Genomic DNA, 14,519 nt, shown 5'->3' with positions numbered 1-14,519 from the left:
TATTCAACAGCTAATTATGGAGGTTACATAGACACGTTCCCGGTAGTACAGCGGCATGTCTACGGATTTACAACGCTAAAATCAGAGGTTCGATTCCCCTTGGTGGGCTCAGCAGATAGCCTATGTGGCTTTGCAATAAAAAACACACAAACACACGTTACATAGACACATGTGTATCGTAGTATTGACTACTAAATAATTGTAACATTCTAAGAAAGAAGCCTTTTAAAATCATGTATGAAAACTAATGTAATTATCCATCGTAAGATTCACTGTGCCATTCATGTAGTAATTACTAGTTTTAGTTATTAAATATCAATATTTATTTTGTTACTCATTCAAGCATCAAACGTGTAAGCCTTACTGATAATTCACAATCAGGGTTGTACGAGAGATTCGACTGCACAGAGTGATGGCCTGTAGGAGGCGCGAGTTTGTATTTTTGAAGGCAAGTATAGATTACATCTTTTGAAGATGTCGCAGAACTTATTTCTCACACAAGGCGCCCCGAACGATCGGTATAGATAGTTTGTTTGTTTTTGAATTTCGCGCAAAGCAACACGAGGGCTATCTGCGCTAGCCGTCCCTAATTTAACAGTGTAAGACTAGAGAGAAGGCAGCTAGTCATCACTACCCACCGCAAACTCTTGGGCTACTCTTTTACCAACTAATTGTGGGATTGACCAGCACATATAACGCCCCCACGGCTGAAAGGGCGAGCATGTTTGGTGCGACCGGGATTCGAACCCGCAATTCTCAGATTACGAGTCGAGTGCCTTAACCACCTGGCCGTGCCGGGCTTTATTTTCATGTGCAAGATATGTCTCCAACAAAATGACACCTTCTGAAATAATTATTGTCTAAACGCTTAACTTTTTAAGTAATGTAATCAACGATCGTAATTCTTAGCTTTTAATGCACTTGTAGTAACGGAAACAAATCTAATTTTAATGAATAGTAAACTAAAATACATTTTTAACCATACAATTATTGAGATAACAATAAACTAATGAAACAAAAAGAACACCGTATTATTTATCTTAAAAGGATATTTAATAAATCTCTTCCATTTAACCGCTATAAGTAAATTTAAAAAATGCGATGAAACTTACAGTCATGTGAAAAAGTTAGGACACCCTATGAAAGCCTGTGTATTTTTGTAACATTTTTGGATATACAGATATTTAATCTCAATTTCAACAATACTGAGATATTATAGGAATATAACTAAACAATTATAACTGAAGAAAAGACTTTTCAAGATCTTTTGTAAATGTAATTCTACAAAAATGCATATTCTAACTAAGGAAAAAGTTAGGACACCCTACCCCCTAATAGCTAGTGTTACCCCCTTTGGCTGAAATAACTGCAGTGAGACGCTTCTTGTAGCCATCTACCTGTCTGACATCGGTCTGAAGAAAGTTTGCTCCACTTCTCAATGCAGAATTCTTTGAGCTGTGAGATGTTTGAGGGGTTTCTTTCATGTACAGCCCGTTTCAAGTCACCCCACAGCATCTCAATGGGATTAATATCTGGGCTTTGACTCGGCCATTCCAGGACTCTCCATTTCTCAGTTTTCAGCCAGTCCTTGGTAGATATACTGGTATGTTTTTGGTCCAGTTCCACTTCAGCTTTGATTTTCGTACAGATGGTCTCACATGGTCCTCAAGCACTCTCTGATACACAGTAGTATTCATGGTGGATTCTGGTGAAGCTGAAAGAATTTTGCATTGAGGAGTAGAGCAAACTTTCTTCAGACCGATGTCAGACTGGTAGATGGCTACAAGAAGCGTCTCACTGCAGTTATTTCAGCCAAAGGGGGTAACACTAGCTATTAGGGGTAGGGTGTCTAACTTTTCCTTAGTTAGAATATGCATTTTTGTAGAATTACATTTACAGAAGATCTTGAAAAGTCTTTTCTTCAGTTATAATTGTTTAGTTATATTCCTATAATATCTCAGTATTGTTGAAATTGAGATTAAATATCTATATATCCAAAAATGTTACAAAAATACACAGGTTTTCATAGGGTGTCCTAACTTTTTCACATGACTGTACATATCTTACTGGAAACATCAATGGCACCACTCTGCAGATATGCGACACCGTAGTAAGCTTGATGGTAAAGTTACCAAAGTATTATCACAGTATCCTTCGAGGTCTGAGGAAATTATAAAGAGGTTGAACAAAATGTTAAAACATCCAGTGAGTGCAGATTAATAACGTATGAGCTCATATTTAACTTTAGAACTGCTTCGATTCGTACTTCTGAGATACTTGCAAGTTTGTGAACGATGTATTAAAGAATTAGATTCCCATTACTTGAAAGAATAATTTGATACAAAACATGATGGCTGTCTCATGATATATTTCCAACCGCTGTCACATTTACCTGGTCAGACTTGTGGGATAACTTTGGTGCTGTATAATCTTTACAAAAATGTCTCTTACATAGCAAAGGAGTTGTGTAGTTTAGATAGGTGTTGCACTTATTAACTGGGCTCTTACAATGTGTAAAATTACACTTCTTTTCGATATTGCTCAACAACTAAAGTAGAATAAAACGTAACTAGACTCTAATAATATAGATCACTAGTTTAATAAGTCGTGTAAAAAGAGTCAGTTGAGCATCTTGTCCATTCAACATCTAGAGAAGATTTGTTTGTTTGTTTTTTAATTTCGCACAAAGCTACTCGAGGGCTATCTGTGCTAGCCGTCCCTAATTTAGCAGTGTAAGACTAGAGGAAAGGCAGCTAGTCATCACCACCCACCGCCAGCTCTTGGGCTACTCTTTACCAACTAATAGTGGGATTGACCGTTACATAATAACGCCCCCACGGCTGAAATGGCGAGCATATTTGGCGCGACCGGGATGCGAACCCGCGATCCTCAGATTACGAGTCGCACGCCTTAACACGCTTGGCCATGCCGGGCCTTCTAGAGAAGAACTGGTACATCTTAAAGCAGCAGTTTTATGGGATCTTAACATAATTTTATTGTAATTAATCTTATACTTTTCGATGGGAAAAAAACACATTAAGAAAAGAACAATAAGAATATAAAATGTTGTTATGTTACTTATTCGTTTAATTATTTAAAGTCATTCTTTGTACGTCAATTAACAATATCTGTCTGAGAACAAAACTCCTCATTTATTTAGTATCTAGAACAATAAACATAAACTTTAGTAATTCTATAAATAGTATGATTTGCTGTGGAAGTCCTCGTAGTCCAGAACAGATGGAACTTTTATTTCTTACAACTTTTCTAAGCTAAGTCAGTATGCTTAAATTAGAATTACGGAGTAAGCTACTAACAGTATTGATACAACTATTGATAAAATAAGTTAATATTTCATATATATATATATATCATTGTACAATTTACTTTAGAGATACTCTTAGAAGTTTTTTTTTTTCTTTGTAATGTCATTACATTGAAATGTTCTTATTTCAGTTATAATGGGAACAACCGTGAAACAATCACTGACAATTCGCCCAAAATGTTTCAAAGTTGTGTGTATGCAAACATATATTAGAGAAATATAACAACGACTAACACGTTGGCCTGGCATGGCCAAGCGTGTTAAGACGTGCGACTCGTACTCTGAGGGTCGCGCGTTCGCATCCCCGTCGCGCCAAACATACTTGCCCTTTCAGCCGTGGGAGCGTTATAATGTGATGGGCAATCCCACAATTCGTTGGTGAAAGAGTAGCCCAAGAGTTGGCGGTGGGTGGTGATGACTAGCTGCCTTCCCTCTAGTCTTACACTGCTAAATTAGGGACGGCCTAGCGCAGATAGCCCTCGAGTAGCTTTGTGCGAAATTAAAAACAAACAAACTAACACTTTATAATTAAATAAACAATCTTTTTCAATAACGTTTAAAAATTCAAACATACCTAACTTTGGTCTGGAATATGAAATCCTGAAACGTTCAGGTTTATTTTCATTTAAAAGATGATGGTACTTAATATTCACGCTTATTTCTTTTTTACGTCAAGTGTTTTCTTGTTCCCATAACTTCAGGCACAAAAGAGGATAATGTCGCTATTTGATTCATTATATTGTAAAAAAAATAGACAAAAATAGTTATGCAAATTCTGATCATGTAACAATATTGTAACATCTAGGTAATGTGTAAGAAGACGTTAACCCTAACACTGTTTTCCGAAATGTGAACTCTTTGCAAGTTGCTGTGTTTGTAATTATATTATTTACATACTCGTGATATACTACTGTATATGGTAATTATGAAATGTCGAAGACACAATCTGAACTCTTACATAATAAATGTTCTGCTCTGAACGTGATTCAAACTTCAAAGCGATGATTTACCACTTTATGAAGTTTGGTCTTTTTCTGAGCGCAGTTCGCTAACTACAGAGGAACATATACTAAGGGTCAAGTTGAGGTATAGAATTGATAATTTTGAGTAATGTAACCATGAGTAATGTGACCTAGAACTATAGGTATATTAACATCTAGCTCAATTCTAACTTCTTGCTTTATGCTAAGCGACGCCAAAACTTGAAAACTTATTATATTTGTGTTATTGTGTTGTAGTTATGTAAGTAAAACTGATCATACAACTTGTGATATAACTAGTGTCTAGAGCACTATTATGTTTGTCTATCCCAGCCAGCTTGACGAGTCGTGCGTGGTATTGGGCGAAAGACTTCGTCGGCACTGGATAGGACAAACATAGTGTATTTTACGTGGGAAAACGAAGGACTGAGAGACAGACGAGCTCGTGGTTAAAGGATATTTTAAAAAGATAAACGAAACGAAACCCAGAGAAAATAAATTAAGTTTACAGAAAGAATGGTTATTTTCTCTTGTAGAATATTTTCATTTAGCTAAAATAAAGTATAATAATTTATAAGTGATTTATTTTAAACTCGAAAGGTCTTTTTTCTACTTGTGTATATTACAACATTAATTAATCAAGGAAATCTGCGAGTTCGAAATTGGTACCATTACTAATATTTATTTACTCATTCCGGACGAAAATGAAGTTATTAGAAGTTTATAAGTACGCTTCCCTGCATCAGTTTATAGTGGGAATACTTAGAAACACACCTGTCGGTTTTATAAGGTTATTTTTTTATCAGTTTGGTTCATTTTTTGTTACGTTATTACACTGATTCTCTAAATTAATTGCGTACTCATGGACTAGGCTTAAACAATATGAAGTAGCTTATTTAAGCTAGTATTTTGTTTGTTTTGTGAATTTTGTGCAAAACTACTCGAGGGCTATCTGCGCTAGCCGTCCCTAATTTGGCAGTGTAAGACTAGAGGGAAGGCAGCTAGTCATCACCACCCCCCGCCAACTCTTGTGCTACCAATGAATAGTGAGATTGACTGTAACATTATAACGCCCCCACGGCTGAAAGGGCGAACATGTTTGTTGTGACGGGGGGATTTGAATCTGCGACCCTCGGATTACGAGTCGAACGCCTTAACATACCTGACCATGCTGGGCTAAAGCGACTGTTGCGCTCAAGCTTCTAATGTAATTTTCTCGCAGGAATCACGTGATCACGCTTCAATCTGACTGAATGGAAACCTTGGCAAATGCCACACCTTAAAATGGCTGAACGTATATTACACCCGTGCATTTTTATCTCCTGGATTCGAATCCTCAAATCGATTTTCCCCATTTGTTATTTAACGAAGGAATTGGAGCTTCCAGTATTAAGGATATATAATAAATTAATCACTTCCTACTTCTGAATACGCCAAAGTGACACCAATGGTGAAAGCTGGCGTGTTTTATTGTAAGGATTTTCTTAATTCTGATGGGTTCGAATTTCCGTCACATCAAACATACTCGCCCTTTCAGTCGTGGGGGCGTTATAAGTGACAGCCAATTCCACTATTCGTTGGTAAAAGAGTAGCCAAAGAATTGATGATGGGTGGTGGTGACTAGTTGTCTTCCCTTTAGTCGTACACTGCTAAATTAGGGACGACTAGCGCAGATAGCTCTCGTGTAGCTTTGCGCGAAATTCAAAACAAACCAATCAAACCGTCATAAAACTACCGAGAGAGGCTATGCCCTCCACCTATCTTCTCTGGAAGTTATAAATATTTAGCGTTTATTTAAACGCGGTAAATTGCACGCAATATCTAGAGCGAAATGGGAAAAGCGAACTTCTATGAACAAATAACTGTGCACATGTCTAGAACTGTGCATGCTCTAAACTTTGACTTTTTTAGAAACTCATTACGGAGACACTGGACATCATAATAGTTTCTGTCCTTCATCTTATAAGACGTGCAGCAGCTCCAAGTCAGATACTGATCAACACAAACATTAAAATGATTGTTTTGATATAACAGCAATTACACAATCCATACCTTTTCTGCTGTAGTGCGTTGTTCAAACACGTGACAAGGATAAAGTCGTTTTCTGCTTGTCTGAAGTAATCGAGGTTTAAGTAAAGAGGAACAGAGTTATCAAAAGATCTACGAATAAAATACATATCACCAGAACGGATATTAACGAGTAGTTACGTCTGTGTAAGTTTGTTCTGAATATTTTATTGCTGGTAAGTTTAAAAATAGGTTTAAATGTAAACAGTTAGCAGTTTTTTTTTTTCATTTATAATAATACAAATAATGTTATACGAAAACAATACTTAACTCTTTAAAAGTTATGGTTTAAACACTGAAAGATGGCGAAACATTAGAAACTATTATACCTTAGATTTGTGCTAGAAACTAGATCTCTTATCTATTTTGCGTTCAAATGCAGAGTGGCAGGGCGAATCCAGATGATTATAATACTTCAATAGCAACCCTAAGTTTGCAGGTTCAAATCACCAATTCACTAAACATATTCGCTTTTTCAACAGCTGGAGCGTTATAACGTGTTGGTCAATCCCACTATTTGTTGGCAAAAAACTAGCCCAAGAGTTGACGGTGGCTGATGATCGCTAGCTGCCTTCCCTTTAGTTTTGCACTATTAAATTAGAAACGGTTAGCGTAGATAGCCCTTATGTAGCTATACAAAAGAAACACCTTGTTTGTCAACACAGAATTACTGATAAAACATGGAAGCGTACAGTCAAACACAAGCTGGCTCCATGCAGATAAAATATAACTCAGTCAGGGCAAATAAAGCAAGGATAACAGAGAATAGACTCCATGCGTTCCACATATGGAGATCTTGAAACACAAGGCAGGAAAAGGTAGAAACTATTAAGCAAGATATATCTCAAAACCGCTTCATTTTGACACTTTCACAAACCTATAGATGTTACAGGAACATTAAAACGTACCAAGCAGTCATTACTGATAGCATTTATTAACGAAGCAATGAAAGAAATACAAGTTTTTATTCTTTATTTTAAGAGAACACGGAGTACTATCTTAGTGTAAAACACTTTGAATGTAATTTGTAATCGTAGTACATTAGTGTTAAACACTTTGAATGTAATTTGTAATCGTAGTTTGTTTCTTGTGTAAAATATAAACTGTTTAAACAACCATGTCGAAAGCCTTTCACTCTTGGTTTTGTTTCTTAAATGAGTGCACAATTAGGACTAAAAAAATATTTGTTTGGTTTTTGTTTTAGCGTTGACTTACCCGTAGCAGTTGAAGGATTGTTCAAAATTAATACAAGAGCAAGCTGGTGGGCCACGTACTTGTTTACTGGAAAATTGCAAGGCCTGGATTCCATATCTTTTAACACAGGTAGGAAAATATATACACAGTATTAAAAATAAATAATAATGCAGGATTCATACATCCCATTATTATAATTACTTTGCCTCGCGATGGGACAGCGGTATGTTAACAGGCTTAAAACGCCAAAATTTTGGTGTGAGATTTCATTGTCAACTTTGTTCCAGAAAATCTAAGTCAAATTTATTTTTATATTTAAAACATGCGCAAAATATCCACACTCCTCTGAGGGTCTCTAAGGTCTCACGATTTGCAGGGGCCTGAATGTACCAGTTAAGGGTCTCCATTAACTTAACTACTCACTTATCTACCTAGCCCAAATATTCCAATTACTTAATTGATTTGTGTGTCACAATTTCTCGAACTTAATAAAATTCAACTATTTTTTAAATAATTTGGTTTAATTTAACTTCTCAGATTCGTTTCTTTAAAACTCTGAATTCTCCAATATTATTTGATTCATATTTTGATTTCCTTTGTTTGCTGCCTTTTCCCAAACTCAGTTCATTTCAGCGTTTTCTAAAATCTCAGCTTTGTATTTTTCTTTCTATGTTTGTGTTGAAAAGAGTATATTGTAAAAACTTCACATATTGTTCATTAAGTAGCTGAGAATTTCAAAAAACGAAACCAAAACCAAAACACCTCCCTATAGACCTCCAGGAAACCGAATTAAGAGGCTTAAGAGCTATTGGTAAAAACTTTGACCAAAACTTTAAAATTCAAATTTACAAAATACAGTGGAGCGCCATTAAGCCGCGGACCAGTAAACCGAATCTCTTAAGCCGCTGTAGCAAGTCTTGTCCCAAAATTTTTGATGCATTAAATCTACTACCTAGCTTTTTAAAGTTTCTCACGCTCTCCTTGTCTTTATAACTTCAAGGGAATATTTAAAAATGATTTGCTTTAATTTGGGAAATAAATAAAATATATTACAATAGAAATGGACCGTTAATCTACCTTATCTGCTCTCTATGTCAGCTTTATGGAGGCCGCCATTGTTACCGAATCACACCTCTCCATACATTAAAGTTAATCCGCGGTAAATCCGTGAAAAAAAGTGATTAATAATTAAAGTATTATTTTTAATTCGATAATCCGATATTTTTATGGAATTTTATAAATATTGGCCACAAACCCAATAGAAATCACTTCAGTTTCTGAATTAATAGTGAGCATATCATATTGACAAGGCGGCTCGCATGTAACACGGGAAGACGACATTTTACAGGAAAAGCGAACCATCGCAATGCATTGGTCGTTTATGTTAAAACGGCACTTGTCAATTGTATCTGAATAGTCTATACATTAATATTATAATGATCACGCAATGGCCCGGATGAGGCTTCTCGGCGGAGCTGTTGGCGACTTCGGCTTTTCAATCACAAAGGTTTAAGCCGCGGTTAAGCAGGTTGACCCCCCAAATACCGCGGCTTAACGGTGCTCCACTGTAATACTCAGTTGTGCGGCATAAGAATATCCTTACTATGCGAGAAAACTTGAAGGTCTTTTAGTTCTTTCTTATAGGACCTTTCATTACTTTAGATGCAAGTTGTCTGTTTTCTGAACATTGATGAAGCTAATAAAAATATTAAATTGTGACAACTTTAATCAGATAAATACACTTAATAACACATTTATTTTAAATGCAGAAATTTCTGTATCCTAATATTCTGTCTGACATGGGTAACCCAAGAGTTCGCCCACCAGTGGCACAGCATTTCGCTAGAAATCGGGTTTCTATACATGTGGTGGGCAGACCACAGATAGCCCATTGTGTAGGTTTGTGCATAATTCCAAAACAAACAAAGAAGCTCAATATTCCAAGAGTTGGCAGTAAGGGATGTTTACTATTTACCTTCTTCCTGGTCTAGAACCTCTGGAATAAGTAACTTCGAACTACTCCAAATGGCAGAGTCGTTGTAGTATTAAGAACAAAAGCAAAATGAGTATCGTTAGCATTTGTAGAATGTACGTGGAAAACTATGATTAAATAGAAAGATTTAGTTACTTCCATACGGTCGTCAAGAGTGCTCCCTAGCCTATACCTGTAGTCAAGAGTGCTCTCTAGCCTATACCTGTTGTCAAGAGTGCTCCCTAGCCTATACCTGTAGTCAAGAGTGCTCTCTAGCCTATACCTGTTGTCAAGAGTGCTCCCTAGCCTATACCTGTAGTCAAGAGTGCTCCCTAGCCTATACCTGTAGTCAAGAGTGCTCCCTAGCCTATACCTGTACTCAAGAGTGCTCTCTAGCCTATACCTGTCGTCAAGAGTGCTCCCCAGCCTATACCTGTTGTCAAGAGTGCTCCCTAGCCTATACCTGTAGTCAAGAGTGCTCCCTAGCCTATACCTGTAGTCAAGAGTGCTCCTTAGCCTATACCTGTTGTCAAGAGTGCTCCCCAGCCTATACCTGTTGTCAAGAGTGCTCCCTAGCCTATACCTGTAGTCAAGAGTGCTCCCTAGCCTATACCTGTAGTCAAGAGTGCTCCCCAGCCTATACCTGTTGTCAAGAGTGCTCCCCAGCCTATACCTGTTGTCAAGAGTGCTCCCTAGCCTATACCTGTAGTCAAGAGTGCTCCCTTGCCTATACCTGTCGTCAAGAATGCTCCTTTGCCTATACCTGTCGTCAAGATTGCTCCCTAGCCTTTACCTGCAGGGAGTATTAGTGTAACTGTGTCATTCATCTATCTTTGCTTATTAACATATATGTTAAACAGCGATCCTTGTTCCAGATGTTTTTGAAATAGTTCACTTGCTGTTTTCTTTTGTTTTTTGTTATTGAGCAAAAAGCTTGTTTGTTTGTTTTTGAATTTCGACTTGGTATGTTACGCACGTTATGTACTACGATTTTAAATACCGGGAAATTTTAATCTGAATTTGAAAGTTAATTGAATGTCGATTGTCAAATATTATGACGTATCTTAGACGAGTCTCCAGTGTATTAATCTACGTACATTACATATGATTTCAAACAGCCGTGAATTTTAATTTAAAAATTAATTAAATGTTGATATGTATTACACTTATGGTATTTGGCAAAAATAGATTGATACACGCGCACTTTCCTTTTTTAACACAAATGTTTTTAACGTACAAACATAAAAAACAATACAACTTCTAATAATGGATATTACAAATAATTTATATACATACAAAAGTATTACAGACTTACAAACAATACAAACAAACAATCTACAAGTACTTGTACTAAGAATCAATATTCGTAACATGTACTTAAGTATTGATCTTAGGCTGTTTATCGCTGTTTAAAATACATGGTAATAATAAATGAAGTGGACGTAGGTATTTTATTTATTACTGTTTTTGTTTTGAATCACGCACAAAGCTACACAATGAGCTACTTGTGCTCCGACCACCACGGGTATCGAAAACCGGTTTTTAGCATTGTAAGTTCGCTGACATGCCGCTGTGTCGTTGGGGGCTGTTTCATCTATACCAGAATATTAGAGATAATTTTGGCTTCTGAAAAAAAACAGTTTAGTATTCACAATACAATGATTCCTTCAGCACTTTAACTGAAAAGCTGAATAATACGGTTGGGTATCTGTGATAGATATAGCTGATATTTAATTTTTTGTCCACATCCAGATATGAATATAGTACAAAATATAGTGCCACTAACAGGTTTGTTTAGGAATCAGTTTAATAGTGATATATGACTATAGGGTATGCTCAAAGTGCTATTTGGGTTCATACTACTTGTATTATTATATAATTTTATCCCATATTTTACCTCATCTCTTTTGTTCGCCATGATTTGTATTACATTTATTTACATAATTTGAACTATAATTATGACGTAAATACCTAAAATAATATAAAAAATAACACTAATAGAATGAAACAAGAATAACAAAAAACACTGGTAACTGTTGATGTGCCAGACAAGTTAAGTCACTTCCACATACCAGTGGAAAAATTTTAATAAAACAAATGTTACAGCTTTTGTACTGCTAATTATAGGAGGCTTTTACTTTGACTACAACAAACACAACTTTTAGAAACAACGTTCGGTTTTACTATACCATGAAAAGCTAATGCTATCAACTTATATATGTGCATTTCGTTACAATCTACCATACAAAGAATTTTGGATATAAACAACTTAAAACTATTCACTAGCGTATCTTTATAAATGAGCATTTTGCAGATATAATAATAGCTTTCGAATAAAGTAAGGCAGTGGTTCCAAACCAGGGGTGTGACATAACATTTATTTTGGCCACCTTCAACTTTATTCTTAAATAAATAATTACTGTGAGGGGTGCGAGAACGTATCAAAATTGTTTAGGGGTGCGGAGCATAAAAATGTTGAGAACCACTGAAGTAAATTATGTACTAAAAACTACAATAAAATTAATATGGCTACCAGTATAGTTGTTTAAGTATGCTTTCATTACGCTTCATCGACAGTGTACCCTCGTTGTTAACAATATTTTCGGCCGTTAGTCCTAATTACATATGCTAAGCTAACAATGCAGAATTTCCTCCTGATGAAAGTATAATACTAAAACTAACACTAAAATGTAATAAAACTAGTTATATTGAATATTCCAATCAACTACAAGTACCCACAAAGACAAAATATATTTTGTCTACACAACACAAAAACACTAGCATTCAGCATCTGTCGCAGGTTTCAAATGTCAGCTTCAATACACATCGTCCTTGTAGTGATAATTTGTTATCAAAGTTTACCACTATCGCGACTCTAGAACAAATATCATACGATGTCGTAGCTCGTGGAAACAGTTAATCACGTCTTTGTACTGGTCAAATCTTCTGTTATCCTGCGACAGCTGCGCCTCCTAGAAACAGTGTTACAACAACAATAAATGATCAGTTAAGTCGTTTATTCACTCGACCTAGAAAGTAAGCGCTTATTAACTCTCTAATACAAGATTTTTTTGTTATGGGAAAAGTTGAGTTTCTATAGAACTTTTCCAATTAATGCACATGTTATTTTTTAATACCTTTTCTACACAAATACGCAATAATTAATTTAATGGTTTTTTTTTAAAAATTAATATTGTTGTTGTTTTTCCGTGATGACGAGAAAACCCACTTGTAGATAAAATTATATGTGTAAAAATGTTTGGTATGGAAAGAGAAAACACTATGTAGACGCGCGAACAACGTTTCGTCCTTATGACGATGACCGAAGAAGGTCGAAAGGTTGTTCGCTCCTCTACATAGCACGTAACATAATAAATCAGAGACTCGTCTGAAGTGAATTATAATACGTAACAAACGTAATACAGTATTTTCCAGCCAACTGTACAGCAAGTATTAACTATTCAAAATCAGGGCTTAATTCAATAGAAGGTAAAATCAATGGTGATCAACACAGTAAATATGTTTTCCAATTTACCATATTATTTAAGGAATCAATAAGAAGAAATGAAAAGTGAAACAGGTGTTTTAGTTTAAAGGTATTCAAGAAATCAAGTGTAGACATGAACGCTTTTAAGTGATGTAATATTCTGTGAAACGTTTAAACCCACGGTTTTAGCAAAAATAATACTGAACTTTCTGCGTTTAATTTTCCCAATAAAAATCCCCGATTATGACAACTGCGAGTGACTTTATAAGTTCTATCTATAAAATCTAGTATCTGATAAGCTGCGATAAGTAAAAATTGTAACATAACTTGCTGGAATATTCGTATTTGGGAATAAAAAGTTGACGAGAGTAAGTATTTTGGGATATAAGCATTTAAACATTATTAACTGGCACACATCATTACAAGTATGTATTTTGTTATGAACATACAATCCATTGACTAAAGTTTCATTAATAAGGCTTAACCAGACACTACACGCGAAACTTACATTTTGTTTAAATATGCTTCATATTTTCTTGTTTCAATATTGTTTAACTGAAAGACGTTCTTTTGTTTTATATAACTTTTGTAGACCCACAGAAATGCGAAATGGAAATCCATGGAACTGCTTGGAACATAAGGAATGACAACTTAAGTAGCAGCAACGTTTGAAAGTTAGAAAATGTTTTTAACAAGTGTACCTACATAACGTGCGAAACTTATTGAGAAACTAAGTAAACATAAGATTGTCGAGCGTTTTATTTCCATTAATTTCCTGTTGCTTTATGGAGTAAACTTTTAACGTGCATATATAGGGAAAGGTTATAACTGACAGAGAGCTGTAATCTTTTTATTTAATCTGCTAGATTCCTTTTATATATACAGCTTTGAAAAACGTTTTCATTTTAAAATGTTCCATGTCAGTTTAAAGTTTTAAATAAAATGATTTTCAATAAAGTAACGGTTTGATGGCATGTTTTAAATATCATTGTTTTATTTTTGTATATGTAACTGTGTATAACTTTATCATATGAAATGTGGCTTTGGAAATTTGTTTAAGTTGTCATCTGCTTAAGGCCAGAATTAAATTTTAAATAAAAGTACATTGATTGTACAACTCCAAGAGAATGTAGCCATGTTTGTTTCCTGTTGATAAATGAAATACAATATTCATTCATTTTTCGCTTGGACGTCGATGGCGCTATTAAAACATTCAAAAATAACTAGCAATTTTACAAAATGTTCTTAAGAAGTAATTTTGATAAAAATTTACATTAAAATTATCTCAACATCCACTTAAATGTCGCACGAGTTTCATTCGATGTTTTTTTTTCATATTTTATTTAGCAATTAATTTACTAGATTTTTTAATAATTAATACTGTAGCAATGAAAATAATGATGCTATTGTTAAAGATTATAGAAAAGCTGACGAAATAAATATTAGCAATGCAATTCTCTCCTTTCAGTTGTAATTGAAGCAATAGTCGTAAGC

The 14,519-nt window shown here is 35.1% G+C and overlaps 1 protein-coding gene across 3 annotated transcripts in view; it reads left to right on the top strand.

Moving 5' to 3' along the window:
• Positions 1–14,085, top strand: part of LOC143254500 (uncharacterized) — a 42,122-nt gene extending 28,037 nt beyond the window's left edge. The window contains exons 3-4 of one of the 3 annotated variants that reach the window (XM_076509674.1): positions 7,577–7,695; positions 13,618–14,085. In XM_076509674.1, the coding sequence (XP_076365789.1) occupies positions 7,577–7,695; positions 13,618–13,697 (199 nt within the window). In that variant the 3' untranslated portion in view covers positions 13,698–14,085. The remainder of the gene's footprint in view (positions 1–7,576; positions 7,696–13,617) is intronic. The other 2 variants (XM_076509676.1, XM_076509675.1) reach the window with 2 other exon arrangements.
• The last annotated feature ends 434 nt before the right edge of the window (positions 14,086–14,519 follow it).

This window comes from Tachypleus tridentatus, chromosome 6, assembly GCF_004210375.1.
Source record: "Tachypleus tridentatus isolate NWPU-2018 chromosome 6, ASM421037v1, whole genome shotgun sequence".
Lineage (NCBI taxonomy): Eukaryota > Metazoa > Arthropoda > Merostomata > Xiphosura > Limulidae > Tachypleus > Tachypleus tridentatus.
Note: the sequence above shows the minus strand (reverse complement) of the source record. Positions and strands in the feature narration are given on the sequence as shown.